Here is a 15,634-nt window from a genome sequence, read left to right as displayed (position 1 = left end):
CATCTAACCTGCACAACTTGGGACCCTAAGGGGCAATTTAGCATGGCCAATCCAACTAATCTGCCCATTTTTGGACTTGTGCTAACTGACTATAATTGGTATAATATTCAATAAGAGATAGAGTTTGCCCACAGCCCTGCCTCCAGCAGTATCTGTAAGACCAGATCATTGCCCACTCTGAGACCTATGACCATCATACAGAATATCCAGGAAATTAATCTTAATTGCCTGGCGAGAATTGCCAACCCTAATAGCTGGTCATATTTTTACATGAAAATACATAGGGATATATGGCACAGAAACAGGCCATTCGACCCAATCAGTCCACCTCAGTATTAATACTCCACCCAAGCCTCGCTCCATCTTTTCTCATAGAACCGATAGAATCCCTACAGTACTGAAAGAGGTCACTCAGCCCATCGAGTCAGCACGGATGACGATTCCACCTAGGCCTTATCACCCCAACCCCACATATTGACTCCGCTAATCCCTCTAAATTACGCATCCCGGGACACTAAAGGTTAATGTAGCTTAGTCCATCAAACTAACCCGCAAGTCTTTGGACTGAGGGAGGAATCTGGAGCACCCGAAGGAAACCCACGGGGAGAACATGCAAACTCCACACAGACAGTGACCCGAGGCAGGAATTGAACCTGGGTCCCTGGAGCTGTGAGGCAGCAGTGCTCACCACTGTGCCACCGTGCTGCCTTCTCATCTAAATCTATCATCTAAACGACTTAATTTATAAGATGTGTGCGTGTCTGACAAGGCCAGCCGTTACTGCCCACCCTAACTGCCCCTGTGATAAGCTTCCTTAGTAGTTTGCTTAGGCAACCTCAGGACGCAGTTAAGAATCAAACACACTGATTTGGGTCTGGAGTCACATAGAGATTGGACCAAGTAAAGATGGTAGACTACCTTCCCCAGACTGAATGTTCAATAACTCTGATTTGGAAAAAAAAACAAGTCCTCAATTTTATAGAATCCCTACAGTGCAGAAGAGGGCCATTCAGCCCATCAAGTTTGCACTGACCACAATCCCAACCTGGTCCTATTCCCATAATCCCATGTATTTACTCTACTAATCCCCCTGACACTAAGGGTCAATTTAACATGGTCAATCCACCTAACCCACACATCTTTGGAATGTGATAGGTGTCTACAAGATTATGAGCAGCATGGAAAGAGTAGATAGTCAAAAGCTTTTTCCCAGGGCGCAACAGTGAATTACTAGGGCGCACAGGTTTAAGGTGCGAGGGGCAAAGTTTAAAGGAGATGTACGAGGCAGATTTTTTACACAGAGAGTAGTGGGTGCCTGGTTGTCGGGGGAACAGTGGACGTGGATACGGCAGTGACTTTTAAGGGGCGTCTTGACAAATACATGAATAGGATGGGAATAGAGGGGTACGATCCCCGGAAGGGTAGAGGGTTTTAGTTAAGTCGGGCATCATGGTCAGTGCAGGCTCGGAGGGCCGAAGGGCCTGTGCTGTAACTTTCTTTGTTGTTTGAAACCCGAGCATCAGGAGGAAACCGACACAGATACGGGGAGAACCTGCAGACCCTGCACAGGAATCAAATCTGGGTCCGTGGCCCTGTGAGGCAGCAGTGTAACCACTGTGCCACCCGTGATTAGTGTTGGCAGAGAGGAAGAGGTCAGGGGAAAGCTCACTTGGTGCAATTCAGAGACATCATCTGTTGCAACAGATGACTGTAGCAGTGAAATATTTTTCTTTGTTTTTTAACTTAACTAAACCCTTCCCCTCCACCGCCTCTCCCCCTGGAGCTGCAAGGGCAGGTGATGCTCTGAGTGAGCACAATGTTCCGTTCAATCTGGCAGCTGGATTCAATTCCAGGCTAGACTGAGGAGGGGGGAATGAAAGTGTCCTGTGTTTGACTGCTTTGCAAAATGAGTCTCGGTGATCTCACCCCAGCTCCTGGTGGGATCGGACCCATCGAAGAAAAAGCCAGTTGCTTATTCAGTGTTAATTGGCAACTTTATTCAGAATGGCCGCAAAATGGAAAAAAGAATGTCACGCTGAAGCAGTGGAACATGCTGCTGTGTTATTAGCCCTGAGATATTCCTGCGGGAAGCAGTGCAGAGGGAGCTTTATTCAGCGTCTGATCAAGGTACACTTAAATCCCAGAATGAGCTCGGTGTTAATACTGAGCGTCTGATATAGAGAGAGCCCCCTTAGCATCCCTCACACTGAATTCACCAAAACAAAAACCATAAATGAACTTGAGGACCTGATATGACCTCTAACACAGAATAAACTCAGCCATCAAGCCCTCTCGCACAGATATTCGGTTGACACGGTGGCACAGTGGTTAGCACTGCTGCCTCACAGCACCAGGGACCTGAGTTCAATTCCCGGTTTGGGTCACTGTCTGTGCAGAGTCTGCACATTCTCCCCATGTCTGCTTGGGTTTCCTCCAGTGCTCCTGTTTCCTCCCAGAGTCCAAAGACGTGCTGGTTGGGTGCATTGGCCGTGCTAAATTCTCCTTCAGTGTATACCTGAACTGGTGCTGGAGTGTGGCAACTCGGGGATTTTCACCGTAACTTCATTGCAGTGTTAATGTAAGCCTGCGTGTGACTAATAAATATTTAGGAGACTTGTTCAGTTCCAGGACACTTCAAACGGAATTAGTGACCAGCAGCAAGATGTACGTTTCTGTTTGGTCTGATGAAGTAGTTAGGAAGACACAGCTCTGACAAAGGGTCACCTAGATTCGAAATGTTGGCTCTATTCTCTCCCCACAGACGCTGACAGACCTGCTGAGATTTCCCAGGTTTTACAGTGAGGAAGACACATGAGATGTATGCAACAGGACATCTAAGCTATACAACTTGCCATGTCCCCACATCTCACTGAAACCCATGATGTGGAGTTGCTGGCATTGGACTGGGATTAGGCACAATACGTAATCTCACATCACCAGGTTAAAGTCCAACAGGTTTATTTGGCAGCACGAGCTTTCAGAGTGTTGCCCCTTCATCAGGTGAGTCTCACCCCTTCATTGCATTTCCTTTTCATCAGGTGAGGGCCACTCCACTAAAACTCAATTACCATCAGCTCTCTAACTGGTCTCGCAGTGTTTTTTCATTCATTCGTGGGACATAGCATCGCTGGCTGGCCAGCATTTATTACCCATCCGCAGTTAAGAGCATAAGAAATAGGAGCAGGAGTAGGCCATCTAGCCCTTCGAGCCTGCCCCGCCATTCAATAAGATCATGGCTGATCTGTCGTGGCTCAGTTCCACATTCCCGCCCTCTCCCCATAACCCTTAATCCCCTCGCTTATCAAAAACCCATCAACCCGCGTCTTAAAAATATTTAGCGAGGCAGCCTCCACCACTTCAACGGGCAGAGAATTCCAGAGATTCACCACCCTTTGAGTGAAGAAGTTCCTCCTCAACTCCGTTCTAAACCGCCTCCCCTTTATCTTGAGGCTGTGCCCCCTAGTCCTACTGTCCTTTCTGAGCGGGAAGAGTCTCTCCACCTCTATCCTATCCATCCCATTCATCATCTTATACGTCTCAATGAGATCTCCCCTCATTCTTCTAAACTCTAACGAGTACAAGCCTAGTTTATTCAGCCTCTCCTCATAGCTCAACCCCCTTAACTCTGGTATCAGCCTAGTAAACCTCCTCTGCACTCCCTCCAAGGCCAAAATATCCTTGCGTAAGTAAGTTCAGAGGGCAATTGAAAGTCAACTGCATTGCTGTGGCTCCGCCGTGGCAGGATTCGAACACAGGTGCCCAGAAGACGAGCTGAGTTTCTGGATTAATAGTCCAGCGATAACACCACAAGGCCTCAATTAAGTTTATTTATGAGTGTCACAAGTGGGCTTACATTAACACTGCAATGAAGTTACTGTGAAAATCCCCACACTCTGCAGTGGCCTCCTCCTCCTCCTCCTCAGCAGGCAGAGCTGGGATTGGGAGCAGCCAGACACTCCTGGAGTCCTTGGGGTAATGACCCTGAGGTGTCGAGCTGCTGGTCCTCCTCCTTATGGGGCCTGAGGGCCCCTGGCTGACTCCTTGAGGAGAAGGGGCAGCTGGAGTGAGATCCAGATGCCCCGCAGCCCTCTCGCATTGACACTGTTGGATATCAATGTGTGCCTCAGTGATGGAGGGCAGCTTCTACAGCAGCGCAGCGATGTTCCAGACCAAGATCTCTGCTGTAGCCACCTGCGCACCAGTGTTGACCTCGATGCAATGGCAACTCAGATGGAAGGTGCACCGGCTCTCCATCAAGCTTTGCAATCCGGGCAGTCATCCCTTGCCGATGTTCCCAAGCTTACTGCTGTAGTTCCAGCGACTGAGAAAGAGCTGAGTCCAGAGGTTCACCACTTGGTTTGGACTTAGCAAGTTCCTGGCCTCCAGCTGTCCACTGAGTGCTGACACTCTGGGACATTCCTGCTTCCCTATGTGCTGTGGATCAGACTGTGCGATGTGGTCATCAGACCATGATCCCGAGGTTACACTCAAACTAGATCCCACCGAGATGTGTGTTTCTGCTCAGGTGGGCAGTGTGTGGGTGAGCGCTGTGACGTGTCTTCAAACTCATCTTCTGAGGTATCTTTGGGCCTGGAGTCGAGAGCTTGGCTCGTGAACGCACTCTGCTGTTTCCCACATTCGCTTGCGCATGGTCAAGGACATGGGGCAGCATGGTGGCACGCTGGTTAGCACTGCTGCCTCACAGTGCCAGGGAGCCGGGTTCGATTCCCGGATTGGGTCACTGTCTGAGTGCAGCCTGCACATTCTCCCTGTGTCTGTGTGGATTTCCTCCGGGTGCTCCGGTTTCCTTCCACAGCCCAAAGATGGGTGCAGGTTAGGTGGATTGGCCATGCTAAATTGCCCCTGAGTGTCGGGGGTATTAGGAGGGTAAATTGGTGGGGTACAGAGAAAGGGCCTGGGTGGGATTGTTGTCAGTGAAGGTCCAATGGGCCAAATGGCCTCCTTCTGCACTATAGGGATTGTATCTGATGCAAAGACTGCAGAACGGAAGACAGCACTCACGGTATGGTTGTCTGCTAGATGTTGTCACCTAGGATTCTCACTCGGTTGAGCACTGCTGACCTCGCTGTCAGCACAGGAACAGTCTACATCTGTCCTGCCAGTTCAATCAGGACCTTTAAATTGGGCATTCCACCACCAGTGTTGGCATCACCCTGGTATGCCAGGTATGAGAAGGATGCCTGGCATATGTAGGGTGGTGAATGGTGCCATGGGTGCAATATGGACACATTCTGGAGAAAACATCATAAAAACCCTACAGTGCAGAAAGAGGCCATTTGGCCCATCTAGTCTGCACCAACCACAATCCCACCCAGGCCCTATCCCCACATATTTACCCACTAATCCCCCTAACCTACGCATCCTGGAACACTAAGGGGCAATTTAGCTTGGTCAATTAACGTAACCTGCACATCTTTGGACTGGGTAGGAAACCGGAGCACTCGGAGGAAACCCACACAGACACGAGGAGAATGTGCAAACTCCACACAGACAGTGAATCGAACCCAGGTCCCTGGAGATGTGAAGCAGCAGTGCTAACCACTGTGCTGCCTGAGAGGAGATGAAGGTGTGTTGTGAGTGTGAGTGTGTGTATGTGTGTGAGGGTGTGTGTGTGTGTGTGTGTATGAGAGAGAGAGAGCGAGTGGTGATGACCCCATGAGCCACCAGTGAGTGTGGAGGTGTGATGGGCTGATGAATTGTGTGAGTTGAGGGTGATGAGAAGGGTGACTTATCCTGACGGAATGGAGGCGATCATTCATCCTCTTCCTTCTCTGGATGGCTGCCCTCTTCCGTCGGACACTGACGCTCACCGCCACTGCCACTGTTTCCCATGCTGGCTGCGGTTGGGATGGGAATCCCCGAAAAGCGGGAAGACCCATCCAACCTTCCTGAACTGGCAGGCCTGACCTTCCCCTCCCCAACCTCATCCCCTCCCCAGTGCCTCAGCAAGACCGTGCCCTCCGTTTCTCTCCTTTTGTGGAACATCAGCACTGTCAGTGTAAAATACTCGAGTGGGGATGGAACTGATTGCCAGGGACTGAGAGAGAAATTCCTATTCCTGACAGTCTGCAACAGGGCCCCTCACAGGCAAACCCTGTCAAAATCCTCAAGAATATCAACGTTGTAATGTCTGGGGGATAAAAAAATGTAAAGTACCTCCACGCCAAGTTATTAACACGATTGGCAGAAGGACCCAAACTTTCAGATGTTAAATTCCAATGAATGAGATTTGCAGCCAAGAAGTCAAAATCACGGTTAGTAAAGAATTGTGAGGCACTGAATAAGCTATAAATTATAAATCTGGCAGACCCAACCTTACTTGGCAGGAAGAATTACTGGAATGTTTACCATTACATTCCTCGTGCTGCACCATCCTCTTCTAAAAACATTTTTAAACATCTTTTGTTGGGAGTGGGGGTTGGGCCTGTGTTGCAAAGGCCACAGTGATTATAGGGTTAACTCTTAGACAGAAGGTGAAATTTCTTTCTGTCCATATTCTCAGCAGATTCTGCCTTTCTCTTTGATATCCCTGCCTGGCTCCTCTTTATTCTCTCTTATCTCCTCCATTTCCATCACCCTTTTCGTTTGGTTCACTCATTCACAGGGGTAGATGGTGATGTAACGGTAATCCAGAAGCCCAGGATAAATTCTCTGGGGGCACTGGGGTTCAAATCCCACCGTGGTGTCTGATGGAATTTAAATTCCGTGAACAAATCTGGAATTTAAAGCTAGACTCTGTAATGGTGGAGATAACAGTTTGATTTTTGTAAAGCAGTCTTTTAGGAAGGAAATCTGCTGACCTGGTTTGGCCTACATAGAATTTACAGTGCAGAAGGAGGCAATCAGACTATCAAGCTTATATTGACAACAATCTCATCCAACTGCTAACCCCATAACCCCACCAATTTACCCTTCTAGTGCCCCTGACATTAAGGGGCAATTTATCATGGCCAATCAACCTAACCAGTATGTCTTTCGGACTGTGGAAGGAAACCGGAGCACCCAGAGGAAACCCACGCAGACACAGGGAGAACGTGCAAACTCCACACGGACAGTGACCTGAGGCTGGAATCGAACTCGGGTCCCTGGTGCTATGAGACAGCAGTGATAATCACTGTGCCACCACATGCAACTCCAGCCGTGGGCGGCATGTTAGCACAGTGGGTTAGCACTGCTGCCTCACAGCTCCAGGGTCCTGGGTTCGATTCCCGGCTCGGGTCACTGTCTGTGTGGAGTTTGCACATTCTCCCCATGTCTGCGTGGGTTTCCTCTGGGCACTCCGGTTTCCTCCCACAGTCCAAAGATGTGCAGGTTAGGCTGATTGGCCGTGCTAAGAAATTGCCCCTTAGTGTCCAGGGATGCGTAGGTTAGAGGGATTAGTGGGTATAATATATGGGGGTAGGGCCTGGGTGAGATTGTGGTCGGTGCAGACTCGATGGGCCGAAGGGCCTCTTTCTGCACTGTAGGCTTCTATGAGACTTACAGTAATGTGTGTAATTCTTAACTGCTCTCTGAAATGGCTTAGCAAGTTACTCAATTACTCAGTTCGAGGGCAATTAAGGATGGGCGACAAATGTTAACTTTGTCAATGACACCTACCACCCTGAAAGAACTTTTAAAAATCACCAGACGTGCGAGTACTTTTATTGCCGATCCTTAATCGCCTTCAGGAAGGTAGTAGTGAACCTCGTTCTTGAACTGCTGCAGTCCAAATGGTGTAGGCACGCTCGTAGTGCTGTTGGTGAGGGAGGTCCAGGTTTTTGACCCAGTGATGATGAAAGAGTAGTGACATATTTCCAAGTCAAGATAGCATGTGACTCAGTGAGAACATAAGGGGAGGAATGTTCCTAATGTATCTTCTACCCTTGTGTCCATCAAGGAGAGTGCAAAGTTAGAACACAAAGTTTAGCACGCAGGACAGAGCGCTGCCGCTTTCAGGATCTATTTTAAGAGTGAAATGTAGGCGGGGGAGGGGGGGCAAAAATTAGCCCCTGAAGTCATAGAATCCCTACAGTGCAGAAGGAGGCCATTTGGCCCATCGAGTCTGCGCCGACCACAATCCCACCCAGGCCTTATTCCCGTAACCCCTCATATTTACCCAGCTAATTCCCCTGACATTAGGGTTAATTTAGCACGGCCAATCAACCTAACCCACACATCTTTGGAGGAAACCGCAGCAGCCGGAGGAAACCCACGCAGACACGGGGAGAATGAGCAAACCCCACACAGACAGTGACGCGAGGTCGGAATTGAACCCAGGTCCCTGGCGCTGTGAGACAGCAGTGTTAACCACTGTCTACCACGCTTAGCTGGTGTGGAATTTTATTAATTCAATTATTCCACGTACAACCTCTTCCTCCTTCTTGCCCACGTGCAGAAAATGCGGACAGTGTCTGAGACCAAAAAACCCAAGTATTTGCTCCCCTCACATATTAAATTCACTCATGGATCTTTTTCCAAGCTGTTTTCCACGTGAGCCGAGGTGGAGATTCAATTCTTATCATTTTGCCCAGAAGGCTGAGTCCTTGGATAGACAGATTTGGAATGGTGTGCACCGTTCTGGTCCCCATGTTATTCAAAAGAACATGGAAGGGAAAAAAAAACAAGCTTCATACAGAATCAGAATGGTTATGTCTTCCAGGAAGGACTCAATAGAGTTTGCCTCTTTTCTCTTAAACAAAAGGGAAGGCTGTGAATGAACGGATCGAGGTCTTTAAGATTATGAAATGGTGTAGGGTCAACATGGAAACGACTGTATCACTGTGCAGAGCGAAAAACCAAGAGCCACAGATGAAAAAATAGTCACCAATAAATCTAATAGGATTTGGGGTGGCACAGTGGCGCAGTGGTCAGCACTGCTGCCTCACAATGCCAGGGACCCGGGTTCGATTCCAGCCTCAGGTGACTTTGTGTTGTTTGCATGTTCTCTCTGTGTCTGGGTGGTTATCCTTCAAGTGCCCCAGTTTCCTCCCACAGTCAAAACATGTGAGGGTTAGGTGGATTGGCCACGCTAAATCGCCCCTAAGTGTCAGGGGGATTAGCAGGGTAAATATGTGGAGTTACGGGGATACAGCCTGAGTGGAATTGTTGTCACAATGGGCAGAATGGCCTCCTTCTGCATTGTCGGGATTTTAGATGCTATGGTATTCGGAGAATGGTTAGAATGTGAAACTTGCCACCGACAGGAACAGTTGACACAAAGAGAATAGGATACATCTCAGGGAAAGCTAAATAAAACACATGAGGGGGAAAGGAATAGAAAGATGCACTGCTAGAATTAGGCAAAGATGAATGAGGAGAGGCTGGTGTGGAATATAGGCACCAGGATAACAGCAATTAGCTTGAATTACCTACCTCTCAATTCTGTGCACTGGTGGTAAATTTAGCCATCTGGCTAAAGTAACCTTGTGGGACTTACCCTGGTTAACCATTGCTGTCTCAATGAGTTCCAATGTCCGATCATCGTCACACAGATCATAGGGCATGTTTCCATCCGCATTGACTGCCAACAGGTCCGCACCTCTGCAATGAGAGGGATAAGAGTGAGACACGTGGGATCAGGCTGCTCTCCACTAGCCGAGATGCCTCACTCTCCATTTGAATAAAAAACCTGTCCCTTTGGACTGAGCATCCCACCCAACAACATTAATCTGCTTTTCCTTCCAGACACTGATATCTGCTTTCTCCTCTTTTATTTTCCACGTAGAACCATAGAAACTAAAAGCAGGAGTAGGCCATTTGTCCCTTCGAGCCTGTTCCACCATTATGGCTGATCATCAAATTCAAAATCCTGGTTCTCTCTTCCTCCCATCCCCTTTGATTCCTTCAGCCCCGAGAGCTATGTCTAATTTCTTCTTGAAAGAAGAAATTAAATGTAGCATATCTGCGATCCTCTCATCAAAGCTAACAATACAAGTCATACTCTCATAACTGTTTATACTTAATTACCTTGAACATAGGGGAATACGGAATACAATAGCTATCTTTATTCTATTAATCAAATTGGTGTCTGTAAGACTAATACAATTCACGGACAAGTATAAATGTAGGCTCGGAACGATGTCCAATGTTTAGGAGCAAGAATTCCAATAATTAATAAAATTGGATGTTCCATTCAAGGTGGTGGGTGAGCAATTAGTATTGCGGCAATGTTTCATTCTTAATCACGGAAAGTATATCCTCCTTCAGGGAGCTTCTGGCTACGTTAGTGATGTGACGAATTCTACACCTGATAGCTTTACATGGAGTATCTTCTAGTTTACTCTATTGCTTTCTACTCGGGAGGAATGAATCAGATTGCTGCACCACTCTGAAAATAAATGTTTAATTGAGGTTTTGAGGTTTGCATTTCACCCCCTCCCTTCCAGAGTTGAGGTGAAAAGGACTGACCGCTCGATGAGGATCTTCACGAGGTTGGTGTGTCGACATGTGGCAGCCGCGTGCAGCGGGGTCCACAACTCATTGTCCTTCGCATCCACGTTAGTTCCGTGGTCCAAAAGCAGCCTCACCATCTCTTCAAAATTATCGATACAGGACTGGAAGGGAATCACAAGGCGTTAAGAACATAAGAACTAGGAGCAGGAGTAGGCCACCTGGCACTTCGAGCCTGCTCCGCCATTCAATAAGATCATGGCTGATCTTTCTGTAGACTCAGCTCCACTTACCCGCCCACTCCCCTTAATTCCTTTACTGTTCAAAAATCAACCTATCCTTGCCTGAAAAACATTCAATGAGGTAGCCCCAACTGCTTCACTGGGCAGGGAATTCTGCAGATTCTTTGTGTGAAGAAGTTCCTCTTCAACTTAGTCCGAAATCTGCTCCCCCTTATTTTGAGCCCCTGCCCCCTTGTTCTAGTTTCACCTGCCAGTGGTACCAGTGCAAGAATTAAAGTGTTTTCTCCAGAAACATACCCAACATTACTCCCCTGTAACGTGCTTGTTCCTGGAGATGTGGACAAAGCTGCATTTATTAACTATGTTCAGCAAAGAACAAAGAACAATACAACACAGGAAACAGGCCTTTCGGCCCTCCAAGCCTATGCCGCTCAATGGTCCAACTAGCAGTGTCGAACCTTCTCATGCTTTATGTTTGAAGCAACTTATGAAGCATCTCAAGACAGCCTTGAGACTCAACCCCATAGTGTGGGACTGGAGTCACATGTAGACCAGATCAGTTAGGGGTGACTGATTCCCTTTGATGACGGTCATTCATGAACCAGTTTGGTTTCCATGGAAATCTAAGGGGATAATTTCTTTGTTGCTAGCCCACCACTTGGCAGTTTTAATGAATTTAATTTCATTATTTGCCACGGTAGGATTTAAAACCCAAATCTCAGGTTCCTAGTCCAGGGATATGACCATTCGTGAATCACTCAACAATTCTTGAATCGTGCAGTATATACATATCGGCTGGAATTCTCCAGCCATACACACCAGGAATTCCCATTGACTGCGGGGGGACCAGATAATCCCGCCGCAAACAACACACCACCACCCACTGGCGGGAAACACGTGGCTGAGAGAATGGAGAATCTCACTCAACTACTCAAACATACTCGGGCACTAAAACGGGACAACATCTGAGAATGTAAACCAAAGCTAATGATTAAAAACAACTAATAGATAAACAAACACATTCTGGAATGTTTAAACTTTATTTACCAGGATGCTGCCTGGTTTGGAGGGTAGGTCTTATGAGGAAAGGTTGAGGGAGCTGGGACTTTTCTCTGTAGAGCGGAGGAGGATGAGAGGCGACTCAATAGAGGTTTATAAGATGATGAGGGGGATAGATAGAGTGGACGTGCAGAGGCTATTTCCTCAGGTGTGTGTAGCTGTTACAAGGGGGCATAGCTATAAAGTTCATGGTGGAAGATATAGGAGAATGTCCGGGGCAGATTCTTTACTCAGATCGTGGTTGGGGTGTGGAATGCACTGCCTGCTGTGATAGTGGAGTGGGAAACTTTGGGAACTTTCAAGTGGTTATTGGATAGGCACATGGAGCACACCAGAATGATAGGATTGGGATAGCTTGATCTTGGGTTTGGACATAGCTCAGCACAACATCGAGGGCCGAAGGGCCTGTACTATGCTGTATTGTTCTATGTTAATTTCTTGATTAGTCACAAGGCTTACATTAACATTGCAATGAAGTTACTGCGAAAATACCCTAGTCGCCACGCTCAGGCGCCTGTTCGGTACATTAAGGAAGAATTTAGCATGGCCATAGCAGGGAATTCCACAGATTCACAACCCTTTGGGTGAAGACATTCCTCCTCAACTCAGTCTTAAACCTGCACGTTTTACAGACTGCGGGAGGAAACTGGAGCACCCGGAGGAAACCCACACAGACACGGGCAGAACGTGCAAACTCCACACGTACAGTGGCCCGAGCTGGGAATCGAACCCGGGTCCCTGGTGCTATGAGGCAGCACCACTAACCATTGTGGGGTGACTTTCACGCATTTGTGTTGTGAGTTTTAGCACCACACCCACTGTCCAGTCAGATGCAGCATGGGGGTGGTGTGGGGAACTGGATCGATTAGATATCGATACTCTGGTATATTGAACTGGCACTTCCTGTAAACAACAAACTCACTTCTTGTCACACTTCAGGTGTCACACCACATCAATGAAAAACACCATGTGCTATTACTGTCACACCCACTTTCTCTAAACCTTTCTGTTATGCCATTAACATAATATCTGTCTATTGCATCTAAACTATACTTCCTTTGCTGGACTGAGTCCTCCCAATTCTGCCGAAGTTAGGTGGCGCTGCGCTCTCTATGCGACCCTACTCCCCCATCCCCTAACAGGGTACAAGTTGATGGTTGCCGACTCTCTAAGATTACCCTGGGATTAATGGAGCCTGCCACCAGTGACCCAGGAGAAAATTCAAAGGGATAGTAAAAAGATTGTGGATGGGACTTAACGGCCTTGCCCAACCTGAGACTGTAAAATCCTGCCCGGGTTCAATGGACATTTCCATTGTCCAGCCCTCGGCCGCTCTGATTCCATGGTGGGCAGGCCAGTAGAATTCCTGCGTGTATGTTTTTTTCCCCCCGTTTCCTCTGGACACTTTTGTCCATTAATTATAAAAATATTAAAAGTTTTATTTATTAAAGTAAAGCAAAGTTTACTTTTAGTCACAAGTAGGCTTGCATTAACACTGCAATGAAGGTACTGTGAAAATCCCCTAGTCGCCACACTCCTGTTTGGGCACACTGAGGGAGAATTTAGGCCAATGCACCCTAACCAGCACCTCTTTCAGACTGTGGGAGGAAACCGGAGCACCCGGAGGAAACCCACGCAGACACAGGGAGAACGTGCAGACTCCACACGCACACACTGACCCAAGCCTGGAATCGAACCCAGGTCCCAGCGCTGTGAGGCCACCGTGCTGTCTCCGCCGCATTAAGAGATGAAGGAAGAGCTGTTTTCCTGGGTGGGTCGATCATAATTGATAATCTTATCCTCACGTCTCCCGGCTCCTCCCAAAACAAGCCTCCACTGGCACCAGATTGTCCACGTAGCCTGTGCCCTAACTTGCTAAGATGTAATGGGAGGATCTCTTGATAGTGGGAGGAGACATAGAGGAAGTAAAGGCTCTACATGAAGAGATATCGCATTCTTTACGATGACCGGGAGCTGGATTTCAGATGGTTATGCGTTTTGTTTTTGGTTTTTAAAAAGGCACATACAAGCTTTTGAAAGTAATGAACAGAAAATGGAAAGACACATGCAATGTTTTTAAGTCTGGATTTTTTTTAAGCGTCCTTTAATCGCTGAAATCTCTCGGGCAGTGATGGGCAACTTTGGCTAGTGACTGGGCCGCACTTGTGGCCCCTCCTCCATCTCAGGAGGGGGCTATAAGATTGAAATTGGGCTTGTTCACAAGTCATGACCCCCATGACGAGAGTTAAATACATTTAATACAGGTTGGATATGTAATGATGAATTGTAGAAAATGCTTAATTGTTTATATACTAATTGAACAATCATCACCTAATAAAGTGCCGAGGCAACAGGCTCCATTAATCCCAGGGCAATCTTAGAGAGTTGGCAACCATTAACTTGTGTCCTGTTAGGGGATGGGGGAGTAGGGTCACATAGAGAGTGCAGCGCCATCTAACCTCAGCAGAACTGGGAGGACTCAGTCCAGCATAGGAAGTATAGTTTAGATGCAATAGACAGATATTATGTTAATAACATAACAGAAAGGTTTAGAGAAAGTGGATGTGACAGTAATAGCACATGGTGTTTTTCATTGATGTGGTGTGACATCCGAAGTGTGACAAGAAGTGAGTTTGTTGTTTACAGGAAGTGCCAGTTCAATATACCAGCGTATCGATATCTAATCGATCCAGTTCCCCACACCAACCCCATGCTGCATCTGACTGGACAGTGAGTGTGGTGCTAAAACTCACAACACAAATGCGAGGAAGCCACCCCACGATGGTTAGTGGTGCTGCCTCACAGCACCGGGGACCCGGGTTCGATTCCCAGCTCTCTCCAGAGGGAGGGCAGCAAGAGGCCCCAGAGAGAGGGCAACAAGAGATCCCAGAGGGAGGGCAACAAGAGATCCCAAAGGGAGGGCAACAAGACATCCCATAGGGAGGGCAACAAGAGATCCCAGAGGGAGGGAACAAGAGGCCCCAGAGGGAGGGAACAAGAGGCCCCAGAGGGAGCGCAACAAGAGGCCCCAGAGGGAGGGCAACAAAAGATCCCAGAGGGAGGGCAAGAAGAAGCTCCAGAGAGAGGAAGACGGAAGACCCCAGACTAAGTGAAAGAATATTCAAATAAACCTCAAGATGGATGCTGATCATGCCAATACAATGAAATGCACAAGCTGAAGATTTTAGTGCAGAACAAAGAAATGGTTGAGAAGCTGTTGAAAGATTTAAACATAGAGTTTTTGAGAAGGCTGACAGGGTACCCAAGCTTCAACAGCAGACGACAGTGTGGAGTGAGCAGACAGCTGTAAATGAGGGAAAGCTACCTGAGATGGCTCAAAAGAAGCAAAACATGTGAAAAGTAAATGATGCTGTTCCATATCAGAGCTGATCTGAGAGATTTGAAGCCCAAAATTCAAGCTGAGTATATACATTTGAAAATGGGCTCGACTGTTTCTAGCAACTGGAGGTAGTGGGTGGGGCTTAATTCACCAGCTAGCTTGATCAGACAGCAGAGGGAGATATGGTGCACATCAAGTCCTCTGTGTCTGCACATGCGCAATTTCAACAGCAGAGAGCTGACGGAGGAGAAAGTGTGCGGTTAGGTCTCTACTGCTGCAGCCAGCCTCAACCAAACACCCCCCCAGTGGGGCACCCTGGGGTCCGCAGCCAATCACAAGCCCTGCACCACCTGGAAATATTGCCCCCGTCGTCCACCCACTACCCAGACGGTCCCGCTCCTCGTAGATTGCATGCAAACTGGTAGCTGGGCCTCTTCCCTTCCCCTTTGGGCTACCATGGCCTATCCTGTTAGGCCATGCCCCCGGCACTACACACTGGGCAATGTCAAGGTGCCCGGTGGGCATTGCCAAGGTGCCAGGCTGGCACTATCAGGCTGGTGCCGCCGAAGGGACATCCTCCCTTGCCCTCGGCCCCTGCCGA

At 48.0% G+C, this 15,634-nt stretch overlaps 1 protein-coding gene across 4 annotated transcripts in view; it reads right to left on the bottom strand.

Moving 5' to 3' along the window:
- ppp1r16b (protein phosphatase 1, regulatory subunit 16B) overlaps positions 1-15,634 on the bottom strand; it is a 163,855-nt gene that overhangs the window by 27,386 nt on the left and 120,835 nt on the right. For all 4 annotated transcript variants that reach the window (XM_080204391.1, XM_080204392.1, XM_080204389.1 and 1 more), the window contains exons 4-5: positions 10,411-10,556; positions 9,440-9,543 (exon numbers count right to left, since the gene is read on the bottom strand). In XM_080204391.1, the coding sequence (XP_080060517.1) occupies positions 9,440-9,543; positions 10,411-10,556 (250 nt within the window). The remainder of the gene's footprint in view (positions 1-9,439; positions 9,544-10,410; positions 10,557-15,634) is intronic.

This window comes from Carcharhinus amblyrhynchos, chromosome 16 (genome assembly GCF_965287045.1).
Source record: "Carcharhinus amblyrhynchos chromosome 16, sCarAmb.v2.hapA, whole genome shotgun sequence".
In the NCBI taxonomy this organism is placed as follows: Eukaryota; Metazoa; Chordata; class Chondrichthyes; order Carcharhiniformes; family Carcharhinidae; genus Carcharhinus; species Carcharhinus amblyrhynchos.
Note: the sequence above shows the minus strand (reverse complement) of the source record. Positions and strands in the feature narration are given on the sequence as shown.